General features: G+C 65.0%; 1 protein-coding gene across 1 annotated transcript; it reads left to right on the top strand.

Moving 5' to 3' along the window:
• The first annotated feature begins 833 nt into the window (after positions 1-833).
• Positions 834-14,623, top strand: SLC4A1 (solute carrier family 4 member 1 (Diego blood group)). Its single transcript, XM_050985460.1, has 22 exons — positions 834-957; positions 3,920-4,011; positions 4,120-4,216; positions 5,131-5,200; positions 5,318-5,415; positions 6,563-6,636; positions 6,821-6,998; positions 7,078-7,213; positions 7,426-7,567; positions 7,953-8,022; positions 8,589-8,773; positions 9,012-9,222; positions 9,324-9,524; positions 9,722-9,870; positions 10,309-10,503; positions 10,937-11,104; positions 11,253-11,342; positions 11,452-11,621; positions 11,732-11,985; positions 12,070-12,239; positions 12,424-12,597; positions 13,116-14,623. The coding sequence occupies exons 2-22, from the start codon at positions 3,994-3,996 to the stop codon at positions 13,194-13,196; spliced, it is 2,931 nt and encodes a 976-aa protein (XP_050841417.1). The 5' UTR covers positions 834-957; positions 3,920-3,993; the 3' UTR covers positions 13,197-14,623.
• The last annotated feature ends 866 nt before the right edge of the window (positions 14,624-15,489 follow it).

Below are 15,489 nucleotides of genomic sequence, written 5' to 3'. Positions count from 1 at the left end.
GCTGTTATCGGGACACCCAGACCCAGCGCCACCCCTCTGTCTCCTGAAGGTGCCACCAGGTCCCCAGCCCCCAGCCTGGATGGGTCCCCAGGCACAGTGGGGACAGCTCCGGTGCCACCTCACTGCTGGGGAGACCCTCTGGAGGTCCCCAGGTACCAGGACTGGGATGGGACTGCGTGTGTGCACAGGTGTGTGTGTGTGTGCACAGGTGTGTGTGCAAGGCTCACCCACCTCACCCTCGCCCTGGAATTGGGATTTTGGGGCTGAGATCCTTTTGGAAAGGCTGTAAATGTAGAGACACACACGCGTGTGTGCACACACGTCCCCAGGTGTGAGCACAGGTGTGCACACACGCACGGAGATGTGTGTGCCCCTCACACACACACGCACAGGTGTGCCCATGGGTGGGCACCGACGCAAATGCAAGCACCCCTCACCCTCCTCCAAAGCATCCCCCCCTCTCCAGGGCACCCCAGTGGCACCAATGCCATGGCACACACGGACACCCCGTCCCCGTGTCCCCCCCGCGCCTCCTCCCCGGGGAACCTCCCCAGGAACCCCCTTTTTTTTCAAAATTTTTTTTTTTTAAGAGAACACCCCAACCCCGTGGAAAGGAGGGGGGGGGGACAACCGGGGGGGATCCCGGGGATTCCCTGCAGGGAAACCCGGAGGTAAACAAGATTGGGGGGACGAGGGGGGGCAGCGGGAGCAGGTCTGGGGTGCCGGGCTGGGTGAGGGACGGGAGGACAGCAGGGCGCAGGCGGGGCTTAGCCAAGGCGCAGCTTTTGCAGATGTTGCACCCCGATAACCTTGTTTTTACGGGGGGCCCCGGGGGGGGGGGGCCGGGTGAGCCCGAGGGGGGCAAGATTAGGGAGGTGAGCGTGACTCAGGATCGGCGTCTCACACCCCGGGCAGCCGCAGAGAGAGCGCGGCAGGGGCGTCGGAGGCACCCCAGGGGTAGGTGCGGGGTCACCTCGGGGTGTCCCTGGGGCTGCCAGGGGGGACACGGGGCGGGCCGGGAGATGGGGGGCTGGGGGGGCATCCTGGGCTGCCCCCCGGGCTGGCAGAGGGGTGTTGGGGTGGGAGGTGCTGCGGGATGGGGGATTTGGGCTCCGTTGGGAGCCACCGGAGGGGTCCCAGCCGTGCGGGGCGATCGGCCTGGGATGTGCGGGCTCCGTGCTGAGCCGTGCCAGGCACCTGCGGGATGAGAGATCCCAGCCGTGCTGCATGGATGGCCTGGGATGTATGGACTCCATAGTGGGCCACGGGGCTGTGCCCACTGAGGGAAGGAGCAGTCCCACGCTGCGTGGATGGTTTGGGATGTGCTGGCTCCAGACGGAGCCGAGCGAGGAGGCAGGAGGGATCCCGGCCATGCCTCACGGGTGGTGTGGGATGTGAGGGCTCCACAGAGCCGTGGTGGCCCCAGGACGGATCCCGGTGACCGTGCGGGGATGGCGTGGGGTGTGCGGACTCCGTGCTGAGCCGTGCGGGGTGTTTGGTGCAGGAGGGGCGAGCCCAGTCCTGAGCTTGCAGGGATGAATGGACCCCACGGGTTTGTACCCACTGCGGGGGGACCCCACGGGTTTGTACCCACTGCGGGGGGACCCCACGGGGCTGTACCCACTGCGGGGGGACCCCACGGGGTTGTACCCACTGAGCGGGGACCCCACGGGGCTGTACCCACTGAGGGGGGACCCCAAGGGGCTGTACCCACTGAGGAGGGACCCCACGGGTTGTACCCACTGAGGGGGGACCCCACGGGGGTTGTACCCACTGAGGAGGGACCCCACGGGTTGTACCCACTGAGCGGGGACCCCACGGGGGTTGTACCCACTGAGGAGGGACCCCACGGGGGTTGTACCCACTGAGGAGGGACCCCACGGGTTGTACCCACTGAGCGGGGACCCCACGGGGGTTGTACCCACTGAGGAGGGACCCCACGGGGCTGTACCCACTGAGGAGGCACCCCACGGGTTTGTACCCACTGCGGGGGGACCCCACGGGGCTGTACCCACTGAGGAGGGACCCCACGGGGCTGTACCCACTGCGGGGGGACCCCAGCCGTGCCCTGGCTGCCGGGGGATGTGGGGACCCCACGGGACCGCGCTGGCTGTGCGGTGTGGGGTCTGTGGGCTCCGTCCCGCACACACCATGCGGGACAGGGGCCCCGCACCGAGCTCCATCCTGCCGTGCCCGGGGCTCCAGCGTGGGCTCCGTGCGGGGCTCTGCTGGCCCTGCACAGCGCGGCTGGCCCAGGGATGCGTCCGGCGGGTCCCGGTGACCTCGCTGCCCGGTGCCGCAGCACTTCGAGGGTCCCGGTCCCGCAGCCCGGCCCGGGGCGCTGTGGGGCAGAGCGGGGGACAGCGGGTGGAGCGGGGCAGGGGCCGACGCCCGGTGTCGGGCGTTATCAGTGGGGCACAGCCCGACGCACCGGGCTGATGCAAGAGCCGCCGGCGGGCTGGGGGGGCCGGGGGGGCCCGGGACAGGCCGGGCTGGGGGGCCGGGGGCCGCCGGTCCCGGGGCCAGGCGGGGCAGGAAGGAGACGGCCGAGTCAGAGGCTCGCCGTCCATCCCGTGGCCCCGCCGCGGCTCCCGCGCCCCGCCGGGGATCCCGTGTGGCCCCAGCGGGGATCCGGTGGCCCCCGCGGGGTGTCCGGGACCCCACCCCGGCTCCCGCCACCCCCGGCCGGGAGCGAGCTCCTGCATCACCCTGGTGAGATCGGGGGGGGGCTGGTTCCCCCCAAAGCCGCCCTTGCCCTGACCTTGCCCCTGAGCCCCCTAGTGGGGTCACCGGGCCGAGGTGGCGGGGGACAGACGGAGCCCCCCGGCCCCCCAGGCTTGGGGGGGTGCCCAGGGGGCGGCTGGAACTGCGGCTTTGGGGGTCCCGGACCCCTCCTCAGAGACTCGGGGCTGGGGCGGGCGGGGGTCAGCGGTGAGGGGGTTTCAGGAGGGGGGTCCGGACCCCCCCAGGTCCCTCCCGGGTCCTTCCCCCCGCCGGGGGGGGAAGGGGGGCGGAATGCGGGCAGGGCGCCCCCTGGCGGTTGTCCCGCGGCGCAGCCCCGGGGCAGCTACGGGGGTACCGGGGGGGGCAGGGGAGGACAGGGGACACAGGGGTCACAGGGGACACTGGGGACACGCAGGGGAGGACAGGGCACACAGGGGTCACAGGGGGTGCGGGCACTGCGTGCTGCAGGGGATCTGGAAGGGCAGCAGAGGGGCGTCCCCAGCTGTGCACTCTTGATGCCTTTGGGGTGCTCACCCCGTTCGGTTTTGGGGTGTCCCGTGAGTCCAGCTGTGCCTCAGTTTCCCCCTTTCTCCCCCCCGCGCTCTGCCAGGGGCTGGGGCTGTGTGCTGCGGGATCAGGGCACTGCGTGCGGGACCCCAGCCCACGTGTGTGGGGCTACACGGGACCCTCATACAGGTGCAAGGGGCTGCAGGGGGCTGCAGGGGGTTGTGTAGGACCCGAGACACGTGCGTGGGTCTATATATGACCCCCACCCACACACAAGAGGGTCGTGTGGGACCGCAGTCTCTGAGCGTGGGTCCATACGGGACCTGAGCCCGGCTGTGGGTCCGGGCAGGGGCTGACCCTGAGCACAGGGCACGGTGTGCGTGGGCACCGGTGGCTCAGGGCAGGATGCCACGTCCCTGGTGGGAAGCTGCCGGGGCTCTGCCACGTCCTGACGTCCGTTCCCATCCCGTTTGGCGACAGGGCAGGGCATGACTTCCCTGGGGACCCCCAAGCCCAGGACCTCCCAGCCCGTGGGGAGCGGGTTAGGCAGGCGGGGGCTGCGGGAACGGCCACGGCGTCCAGCCCCAGCCCCAGCCCTGGGGACAAACACCAGTCCCGGGGGCACCGAGCGATGCTCTGCTCTCTGCTAACTTGTTCTCTCTCGTTTCCCCCCGTGCCCGCCCCGCAGAGAGCCGGGTTATGGTGGCACCGGGCTGAGCGCCGGGACGCGCCGAGGCGGCAGCGGGGGCCGAGCCCGGAGCCATGGAGGGGCCTGGCCAGGTAGGGACACCCGGCCCCCGCCCCGGCTCCGCCGCTGCGCCCCGGCACGGCCCCGGCGAGGCCTTGGGGGTGCCCGACCCTGCTGACCCCCTTCTCTGTGTCCCACAGGAGGCCTACGAGGAGGGGATGAGGAGGAGCCTGGACCCCGAAGGCTACGAGGACCCCGGCCTAAAGAGCTCCCACCTGTCACTGGGCGAGATGAGCAGTGAGTGGCTCCTGGGGTGCTGGGGACACTGGCAGCATGGGCACCACACGGGTGGCATTGCATGGGCACCAGTGTCACAGGGGTGCCAGCGCTGCACGGGTGTGGCAGAGCACGGGTACCGGCGTGTCACCCGGGCACCGGTGTGGCAGAGGTGACAGTGGCAATTACATGGGTGACAGCTTTGTAGGGCTGATGGCACCACAGGGGCACTGGCACCAGCTGGGTGCCAGCATTGCAGGGCCACCAGTGGCTCAAGATCACACATTGCATGGGCAGAGTTTTGTTGGTGCAGCTGTGCAGGGACACCAGCATGGCCTCATGTTGCATGGGCACCAGCAGTGCATGGACACAGGTGTTTCATGGCTGCCAGCTTCTTTGTGGGCATGCATGGCACATTGGCACTGTGTTGCACGGGCACCAGCAGTGCATGGACACAGGTGTTTCACGGCTGCCAGCTTCTCGTGGGCACGCATGGCACATCGGCACCGTGTTGCATGGGTGCCAGCATGGCGCAGGCACGTTGCATGGGTTGCACAGATGAGTTGCATGAGCACAGACATCTTGCATGGATGCCTTTCCCGGGTGCCAGCGTGGCAGTGGCAGCGGGGCCAGGCAGGGACACCCCCCCTCAGGACAGCATCTCCCAACGGCAGCGAGTCCCTCTGCCGAAACCCCAGAGTGTGAGGTGCCACCTCCAGCTGCGGGTGCCCGCAGCGGGGCTGAGCTTGGGGACACCCGAGGTCCTTGAGCCCCCCGGGAGGGAGATGAGGGGAGTTTGGGGGTCTGCGTGCCGCGCAGCATCCCTTTGCCCCAGGCATGGTTGTTTCGGAGCTGCCACCCTGAGGGGGTGTTCGGGCTCGGGTCCCCCGCTGGGGTGACACAGATGGGGTAACGCTGCCGCCTGTTCTGCGCAGGGGCCGGCGCTGGCATCGGGTCCCCCCTGCAGGCGTGGAGGGCCAGGGCCGAGGAGATGAATCCCCTGCGGTGAGTCCCCAGGTCGGGGCGGGGGCTCTGCCTGCCCGGCTGGCATCCCCGGGGGAGCCTGGTGGCACCCGCGGTGCCCGGCGCTGAACCCCCGTGCCCGCGGTGTGTGTTTTGCAGCCAGTATCTGCCCGGCCGCCGGGGATTTTATGACCTGGACGGGAAGAGGCGCTCGGCCGGGGCCCCCCCGGGACACCCCAGCCGTGGCGAAGGGCAGCGTGAGTGACCGCGGGGGCCCCGGGGGACAAAGCCCAGCCCCGGCGTCCCCCCCACCTCAAGCCCTCCGTGGCGCTGCCTGCCCCGCTTCTGCCACCCCCGTGTCCCACCCTCCGCGGGGGGACGGTCACCCGGGCGTCAGGGCACGCCGCGGGGTGACCGCTGCCACTTGCCCGTAATCGCCCACTGATTGAGGATAAATAAAGTCTTTGTTTGGGGTGAGGACAAGAACCACTTGGGGCTGAACGCCGGCTGGCGCCGGGCGGCTCGGTGGCGGTGGCGGCGGGCAGGGACGAGGACAAGCTCGTGCCCACGTGCCGCGGCCAGCACCGTCGGGGACACAGTGCCAGGGGACGCGCCCCATCCCTGCTCCCATGGGCGCAGCATCCTTCCCCCGGCAGAGCGGGATGCGTCTCTTGCAGCATCCCCCCGCCGGGTGACCCGGCTGGGGACAGCGAGGGGACCGCGGTGGTCCCCGTCCAGGGTGGAGGGGGACGGGGTGAGCCTGTCCCCACGGTGGGGTGGCAGCGGGCGGGCGGGAGCCGAGCTGGTGTTTACTGTCAGCAAAGGAAGTGCTGCGGGATTTACGGTGCACACAGGGCGGCCGCGGGGATCGGTCCCCACTTTATAGGGACGGAGCTGCGGGGACATGGGGAGCGCAGGGGGGGCCGCAGGTAGGCAGGGGACGGCGACAGGGACACCGCGGGGAGCAGGCTGGCCGGGGATGTGCTGTCCCTGTGTCCCCGTTCCGGTGGCTGTGCTCGGTGCTGGGGCTGTGCTGGTGGCAGGGTGGTGGCCACGAGCCCTGTCCTCACCCCGGCTCCGGTGATGTCCCCAGACTGTCACCCTGCCCCAGGGGCCGGGCTGTGGGGATGTGACGGGACAGAGGAGGGCACCGGTGGGGTGAGAGATGGCGAAGTGACACATCCAGCAAACTCCAGCTGGGTCTGGGGTGGGACAACACGGGGGGCACATCCACGAGTGCCCAACAGGGCTGGGGTGGGGACGATGGAGAAGGGGACACGTCCAGGTGACCCCAAAGGGGCCTGGGATGGGAGTGATGATAGAAGGCACCTCAAGCAGACCCTCGAGCAGGGGGGTCCGGGCTGGGGCAGGGACTGGCTAACGCCTTGGTGGCTCCACTTGCAGCTGTGTCAGTGAACGATGTGGACCTGGAGGCAGCAGGGAGCAGGAGGCTCCTGTCCCAGCCGGACAGCCATGAGGTGGGTGCTGCCCCAGGGACCCCCATTTTCTCCCCATTCTAGGGGTGGGTGGACTGTGGCGACCCTGGGACCAACCTCACAGCTCAGCCCTGGGGATACCAGGGCACTGAGGGGGGATGCTGAGTGTCCTGGTGGTCCCCAGTGTGGCCAGGGACACGCTGACCCCCTCCATCTCTGGCTGCAGGGATATGTGGAGCTGCATGAGCTGGTCCTGGACAATGCAAAGGACTTGTGCTGGATGGAGGCTGGCCACTGGTTCAAGCTGGAGGAGGACTTCCAGGAATCAGGGGACTGGAGCCAGCCCCATCTCTCCTTCCTGACCTACCACAGCCTCCTGGAGATCCGCCGGGCTCTGAACAAAGGTGGGGACACCTCCAGGGACCACCAGGAGGGTGGTGAGGACCCTGTGCTGGCCGGATGGTGACAGTGCTGTCCCCACAGGTGCCATTCTCCTCAACATGGAGGCCAACTCGCTGCCGGCCATCGTCCACATCCTCCTGGACCAGCTGATCTATGAGGGGCAGATGAAGCCCCAGGACAGGGATGATGTCATGAGGACGCTGCTCCTGCGCCACAGGTACAGCCGGGGCTGGGGGTCCTGGAGGGGGTCCCGTGCTCTGGGACCCTCCCCAGTGTGTACAGATGGAGCCTGGCTTGGGCTGGCTCGGGGAGGCTCGGGTAGGGAAAGCTTTGCCCCTCAGCCCGCTTTGGGGTTGAGGGGGCAGCTGGGGCTGTCTGGGGGAGGAGTTGGTGGCACCGGGGTGTGTGACAGAGCCCCGGTGTCCTCAGCCACCCCACTGAGGACGAGTCGGTGTGGACGATGCCGCCGGCGCTGGTGCAGCGCTCGGGCACCGGCCGGGCCGACGTGGAGCGGCCACTCCTGCGGGAGCAGCGGCCCATGGAGATGAGCAGGATGGCAGGGAAGGAGCAGGTGAGTGGGACAGGGGGCACGGGGGGCACTGGGGACATGGGGGTGCAGGGCTGGGAGTGGGAGATGCACACTGGGTACACATACAGGTGCACACACACATACCTGCAGAGGGGGACACACAGGGAACAGTGGGGACACTTCGGGGACAGAGGGGGGACTCAGGAATAGTGGGGGACATGCAGGAGATGGAGAGGGACACGCAGGGAACAGGAGGGACATGGGACAGAGGAGATGTGCATGGAGAGGGAGATGCAGGGGAACATGCAGGTGGTGGTGGGTGACACACAGGGGCAGAGCAGGGGGACATGCAGGGTACACAGAGGACCATGGGGGACAGCCACCAAGGCTGGCTGGCTGATTCCTGCCCTCCATCTGCCTGCAACAGAGCGGGGTCCCCAAACCCCAACTCCTGGAGACGATCCCAGAGGGTGCCGAGGCCACCCTGGTCCTTGTGGGTGAGTGGTCAGCGGGACGGGGGTGCTGGGTGCTGGGTGCTGGGCTGGGGGTGCAGGCTCAGGGGGCAGGTGCAGGGTTGGGGGGTGCAGGGGGAGCTTTGCCACGTGCCCCTCGCTGCGCTCGCTCACACGCTGCTTTTCTTGTGCCTTTTTTGCCTCTCCCCGTCCTCAGCTCTCGCCGCCGCCTGCTGCTGCTCAGCGCTGCTCTCTGGGCCCCTCTCCTCACGTCCCTTGTCCCCATGTCCTCATGCCTCTATGTGCCCTGTGTCCCTGTGTCCCAATGTCCCCATACTCCCCTGCCCACCCATCCGTGTGTCCGTGTGTCCCTGTGCCCATGCCCCATGTCCTTGTACTTGCACGCCCACTTACCCCTTTGTCCCAACGACCTTTGTGCCCCTCTCCCATTCTCTTTGTCCCCATGCCTCTGTGTCACCTCATCTCCATTCCTGATGTCCCCACGTTTTGCTGTCCCTGTGTCTCTGTGCTCCCATGTCCCCATGTCACCGTCCCTTGTGTCCCTGTGCATGTTCCCCCATGATCCCTGTCCCGTCCCATCCTCCCCCCAGGCTGTGCAGCCTTCCTGGAGCAGCCAATGCTGGCCTTTGTGCGCCTGAAGGACGCGGTGACACTGGACGGTGTCCTCGACGTGTCCATCCCCGTCCGCTTCCTCGTCGTGGTCCTGGGGCCCGACACCCCCCAGATCAGCTACCACGAGATCGGCCGTGCCATCGCCACCATGATGTCCGAGAGGGTACGGGCCACCCGCCAGTGCCACCACCCCCCGAGCACCTGGGCTCCCCATCCCTGGGGTGCACCTTGTCCCCCTGTGATCCCCATGTCCCCGTGCCTCTGTGCCTTCATGCCCCTGTCCCCAAAACTCCGTGTCCTCACCTCCCTATGTCCCCTTATCCCCACGTCCCCCCTCACCAGTGTCCCCGCGGGGACACCCAGGGTGCCACCACTGGCTCAGTGCCTGCGCCGCCCCGCAGGTGTTTCGCCGGGACGCCTACCTGGCCGAGGGGCGGCAGGAGCTGCTGCGGGGCGTGGAGGATTTCCTGGATGCCAGCATTGTCCTGCCGCCCACCGAGGCCCCCAACGAGCAGCTGCTCCGCGCCCTGGTGCCGCTGCAGCAGGAGCTGCTCCGACGGCGCTACCAACCCCTGGAGAGGCTGCACATCGGGGACTTCCTAAAGGATCTGGGTAGGGCAGGCACCCCCCCGCAATCCCCTGTCCCCGTGGCTGGCAGGACCCCCCTCTCCTTGGACGCGGGATCCTTTCATTGTCACCTGATGTGTCCCCAGGGCCGGACAAGGCTGAGGAGGATGACGACCCCCTGCGCAGGACGGGGCGGCCGTTTGGGGGGCTGGTGCGGGACATCCGCCGCCGGTACCCCAAATACCTCAGCGACATCAAGGACGCCCTGAACCCCCAGTGCCTGGCCGCCGTCATCTTCATCTACTTCGCGGCTCTGTCACCCGCCATCACCTTCGGGGGCTTGCTGGGTAAGGGGGGGACAGGCTGGGGACGCTCCTGGGGATGGGGATGTCCCCCCAGCTGGGTGTGGGGCTGGGGGTGTCTCTGCCTTCTCCACAGGGATGCTCCAGGGGGGCTCTTCCCCCCAATCCAAGGCTGAGAGGTGTGGGGTGGGGGCACAGCACTGTCCCCCCAGCCTGGCACCCACCGGCTCCGCTCCCCTCAGGTGAGAAGACCAAGGGGATGATGGGGGTGTCGGAGCTGCTCATCTCCACCTGTGTGCAGTGCGTGCTCTTCAGCCTCCTCAGCGCCCAGCCCCTCCTCGTCGTCGGCTTCTCGGGACCCCTCCTGGTCTTTGAGGAAGCCTTTTACTCGGTGGGTGCCCCCTGAGCCCCTGGGTGCCCCCCAGCTGCCACCAGCTGTCCCCATAGTGAGGCTGGGGTGTCCCCACCAGCCCTGGGACAGGGTGCAGCTGCATAGGGGGTGGCACAGGGGGATGGCACATGGAGGGTGTACGGGGGTGATGCCACCCGTGTGATGACCCAGGGGTGAGACCACCCAGGTGGTGGCTCTGGGGTGATGTGAGACCCCTGACACCACCTGGGTGCTGCCAAACAGCTGACCCTGTGTGGGTGACACCCTAGGGGGGGTTCCCAGGCAGGTGCTGCTGGGTGGGTGACCCCACGGGGATCCTGCCACACCGAGGTACCCCCACCCCCATCCTAGGAAGGTGATGTGGAGCCACCGTGGGTCCTGGGTGCCCACGCCAGGGGCTCCAGGGGACTGACAGGGCTGTGCCCTCTGGCTCCCCAGTTCTGCAGCAGCAATGGCCTGGAATACATCGTGGGACGAGTCTGGATTGGCTTCTGGCTGATCCTGCTGGTGCTGGTGGTGGTGGCCTGCGAGGGCAGCTTCCTGGTGCGCTACCTGTCCCGCTACACCCAGGAGATCTTCTCCTTCCTCATCTCCCTCATCTTCATCTTCGAGACCTTCTCCAAGCTGGTCACGGTGAGGGACGTGGGGGTCCCACGGTGGGAGTGGGGGGGGCTGCAGCTTGTGGTTACCACCCAGGTTTCCATAGGAACAGTGGGATGCAGGTGAGGGATGGAATCTCCTGGTGCTGCCTTCCCTTTTCCAGCTGTTTCCCAGCTCATGAGGCCCCTTCCAGTGCTGACTATTCTGTGATCCATGCTTCTCTCTGCAGAGGGATTTTGGGGCATACTTGTCTATCCCCACTGTACCACCCAGCCCTTTTTCTGTCCCCATTTCCAAAACCCTAAAAACACCCCCTGCTCAATCTGTGCTGAGCTCTTGGCCTCTCCCAGCCCCTGGTTCCCACTCTGAGCTCGTTGGAAAGGTGCCACAGGGCTCCCACCACGGCAGGGGGGTGCAGGGCATCCCCATCCCCACTCTCCCTCACTGTCTCCTCTCCCCCCCTCAGATTTTCAAGCATCACCCACTGAAGAGGGAGTACAACGTGCAGGCTGAGTTCCAGCCTGGTGTGCCGGAGCCCAACACGGCACTGCTGTCCCTGGTGCTCATGGCTGGCACCTTCTTCCTGGCCTTCTTCCTCCGCATGTTCAAGAACAGCTCCTTCCTGCCTGGCAAGGTGAGGGTCCCCCCCACGCCCGGGGGGTGCAAAAACTGGGGGTTCAGTGGCTGAGGCTGTGCACAGTCAGGGTATGTTCCTGCAGAGGAGGGGGTGGTGGGACCCCCGGGCTGGGGGGCCCTGCAGGTTTCTCACGCTGTCCCCACAGGTGCGGCGCCTGATCGGGGACTTTGGGGTGCCCATTTCCATCTTCATCATGGCACTGGCTGACTTCTTCATCAGCGACACCTACACCCAGGTCTGGGAGGGCAGGGCTGGGGGGGAAAGGTGTCCCCTCATGGGGACGTGGGGGTGGGTGCTCGTCCCTGTGTCCCACCCCTCACTCCCCCATCTCTGCTCCCATCCAGAAACTCAGCGTTCCCAAAGGGCTGCAGGTCACCAACTCGAGTGCCCGGGGCTGGTTCATCCACCCCATGGGTTCATCCGCTTCCCCGTTCCCCATCTGGATGATGTTTGCCTCCGTGATTCCTGCCCTTCTGGTCTTCATCCTCATCTTCCTCGAGACACAGATCACCACGTGAGGACGGAGATATGGGCAGGGGAGGGCTGTGGGGTGTCTGGTGGGTTGGGGACAGAGGGGACCTCCCTGGAGCGCCGTGCCACCAGCTGGTCCCTGTGTCCCCACAGCCTCATCGTCAGCAAGCCTGAGAGGAAACTGGTGAAGGGCACTGGCTTCCACCTGGACCTGCTGCTGATTGTGGCCATGGGGGGGCTGGCAGCCCTTTTTGGGATGCCCTGGCTCAGTGCCACCACCGTCCGCACCATCACCCACGCCAACGCCCTCACCATCATGAGCAAGACCTCTGCTCCAGGAGAGAAATCCCAGATCCTGGAGGTCAAGGAGCAGCGCATCAGTGGCCTGTTGGTGGCTGTGCTCATTGGTGAGCCGGGGAGGGGTCCCCAGATGGGCAGAGAGGGTCGGGGATCCCCAGGGACTCTCCCCAATCTCTCCTTCTCCCCCACAGGTGTCTCCATCCTGATGGAGCCCATCCTGAAGTACATCCCCCTGGCCGTGCTTTTTGGCATCTTCCTCTACATGGGGGTCACCTCCCTCTTTGGCATCCAGCTCTTCGACCGCATCCTGCTCCTGCTGAAGCCCCCCAAGTACCACCCTGATGAGCCCTACGTCACCCGGGTGAGTGACCCCCACGGGGGCTGTGGTTTGGGAGTGTCCTGGGCTGCTCAGGGCTCCCCAGGGAGCCTCATCCTTCAGCACTGCTGGGTAGGACCCTGCACTGCTCCCCCAGCAGCCAACACCCCAGGAAGGGTGTGGGACACTGTCCCTGTCCTCAACCCTCGCTCGACTCCTCGTCCCACAGGTGAAGACTTGGAGGATGCACCTCTTCACCTTCACCCAGATCATCTTCCTGGTGGTGCTGTGGGTGGTGAAGTCCACGCCGGCCTCGCTGGCTCTGCCCTTTGTCCTCATCCTCACCGTGCCCCTGCGGCGCTTCCTGCTCCCCAGGATCTTCCGGGACATCGAGCTCAAATGTGTACGTAGCCCTGCCACTCCCAGCCCTGTCCCCAGCCCTGTTCCTGCTCCCGTCCTCATCTCCATTTCTGTGCCTGCCTCATCCCTGTCCCTGTTCTCCTCCCCATCCCCATCTCCATCCTCCCTCTGTCCCCACCCCCATCTCTGTCACCACCTGCATCCCTCATTCCCACCCGTGTCCCCATCCTCACCCGGTCCCTGCCCCATTCCTGTCCCCATCCCTGTCCCCAGCCTCTTCCTCATCTCCATCCCTGTCAGTGTCCCTGTCCTCAATCCTGTCCCCATCCCTGTCCCCAGCCTCATCCCAGCCCCTCCCTCATCTCCATCCCCATCAGTGTCCCTGTCATCAATCCTGTCCCCATTAGTGTCCCTGTCCTCAATCCTGTCCCCATCCCTGTCCCCAACCTCATCCCAGCCCCTCCCTCATCTCCATCCCCATCAGTGTCCCTGTCATCAATCCTGTCCCCATTAGTGTCCCTGTCCCCATGCCTGTCCCCTCACGGCCTCTCCTCTCTGCAGCTGGACGCAGATGACGCCGTGGTGACCTTTGATGAGGCAGAGGGGACAGATGTGTACAACGAGGTGCAGATGCCCAGCTAAGGGCCGGCCCCCGGCCCCCCAACCCCCCCCCAGCCCCGCTTCCATCTCCACTGCTGCCATCCTGAGGCCACCGGGCAACCAAGAAGGACTGGGGACAGTCCCCACCTGCCCACCCTTGGGAACGGAGCCTTTTTTGTTTTTCCCCTTTTTTTGGTCTATTTTTAAAAGTATTTTGGATGATGTGATCTCACCCCCACTTTGCTGCCTGCTGGGGAAGGGGCTGCTTGGGCTGGCCAGGCCCCACGAGCCACCCTCCATTCATGGCAAGGCGGGATGTGTCACTGTCCTGTCCCCAAGGCCACCACCAGCGTGGGAATGAGCCAGAGGAAGACCCTGGAGGGAGGAGGAGGAAGGCAGGGACAGGGATACAGCAGGATGGGGTCCTCCCACTGTCCTCCCTCTCCTTGGGGAGCCCCCCCAGCCCAGCCCCTCTCCCCAGATGAACTTTGAACAAGCTGGGGCAGACCCTCCACCCTTGGAGCCCTTTTCCCATTTTCTCCATCACTGACTCCATGGGATGGTGGGAGCTGCTCCACGGCACTCCCAGCACATCCCAGAGCCAGGATGTAAATAGTCCAGCAAGGTGGTTTATACATTTACAATGAAAACAATCATGCTTAAAACACACAGAAAAATACTTAAAATTATGCTGATGCTTCTCTGCAGGTAGAATTTACTTAGAGCCAAGCAAAAATAATAAAAAAAAAAAAAGGCTGAAAAAGCACCTCAAAAATAGGAAAAAAAAGAAGAAAAAGAGAAAAAAAAATGTAGCTGCAAGGAGTGATCTGTATATTTGATGCTACTGGGGGGGTTTGTAATTTATTTTTCAGGCTGGTTGTGCCCCCACTGCAGTGGGGCAATGTGCGTGTGTGTATATACTGGAGAATGATAGCAAAACCTAGAATTTTCTAGAAAAGATGATTTTAAAGAATCCTGGTCAGGGCCTAAACTCTATGGACCAGTCTGGCAGCGTCATTTAACTGATAAGTTCGTCTTAATTAGTTAATTAGTCCTCTTTATTTTTATAGCGTTTCAGGTAAATCCATGTTGTTTTTCCTTGATTTTTCCCTTGCTTGCTCACTGTGTCTTGCCCCATTTCCCGTGGGATTGCTCCCAGTCCAGCCAAGCATCCCCCAGTCCTGCCAGGGCTGATTCTGCCCTGGGCAGCCCCAATGGTTGGATGTGACCAGGGTGCAGAGCACCAGATCAGGCTCCAAATTTGCTCCTTTTTGCATAAATCAGAGCAGGGGACCCCAAAATCAGCATTGGGGGGGGTGGGGGGGGTGGGAAGGGGCAGCCACACGTGCCTCATGTTTGGGTTGGTTTAGTTTTATTAATTATGTGTCTGAAATAAAAATGTTTTGATATTTGGGGGTTTCTCCTTCCCTTCCCCACACCTCTGTATCAGGCTTTAATAAACAAATCAATAAAATCAGAAAGGAAATGGGGGTTTTCTTTCCAGCTGGGAATTGTCTGGGATGGTGCTTTGATTCCCCCCCAGAAGAGAGCAGCAGCATCCTTTGAGGGTGTCCATCCCCCCCGGAATGCACAGCACAGCTGCACCAGGATCCTGGCCATGGTATCCTGGGATATCTCTGAATCCCAGAATCCCAAGATCCTCGCTGCATCCTGGAACGCTCCCCAGAATCATCCCTCGTTATTCTTTGTGTGGTGCTCCCCGCAGCCATCCCAGGGAGCTCATTCCCCTCCTCCAGCCCCTTGCGCTGCCACAGCTGTCCCTGTTCCAGGGGGATCGGGAATATCCCGATCCCCGGGACACAGAGCAGCCCCTCCCCCAGCCCCTGGCACAGGGCTGACCCCGATTATCCATAATCCCATTAAGGAACGGGCGACACCAGCGGGGCCGTGGGAAGGGCCGTGCCCGTTCGCCCCCACCCTGTCCATGGGGCAGGAACTGGGAGCAGCATCCTCGATCCAACCCGGAACCCCAAAGCCTCTCTGAGGGGCTGGGATAAACCCCAGCGTGGCCACCAGGTTGTGCCAAGCTCATCAGAGGGCCTTGTTTGCCAGAGAGGGAAGCACATGGATGGCACTTCCCAGCCCAAGGGCCACGGATCCAGCAGCTCCTGTGTCCCTGTGCCAGCCTCACGTGGGCAAGCCACGCTGCTGCCATCCCGAGGGCTGCCATCCCTGCCTCCCGACCCCAGGGACGGCCTGCACCCACCCCTCAGGTTTCCCAGCCTGGGAAGAGCTCGCTGTTCACTGGGAGATGGCAGCGAGGTCACTGCTACCATCTCAGCCCGGGCTGGGGGTGGGAATTTAGGTCAAGCTC

Source organism: Serinus canaria, chromosome 27 (assembly GCF_022539315.1).
Source record: "Serinus canaria isolate serCan28SL12 chromosome 27, serCan2020, whole genome shotgun sequence".
In the NCBI taxonomy this organism is placed as follows: Eukaryota; Metazoa; Chordata; class Aves; order Passeriformes; family Fringillidae; genus Serinus; species Serinus canaria.
Note: the sequence above shows the minus strand (reverse complement) of the source record. Positions and strands in the feature narration are given on the sequence as shown.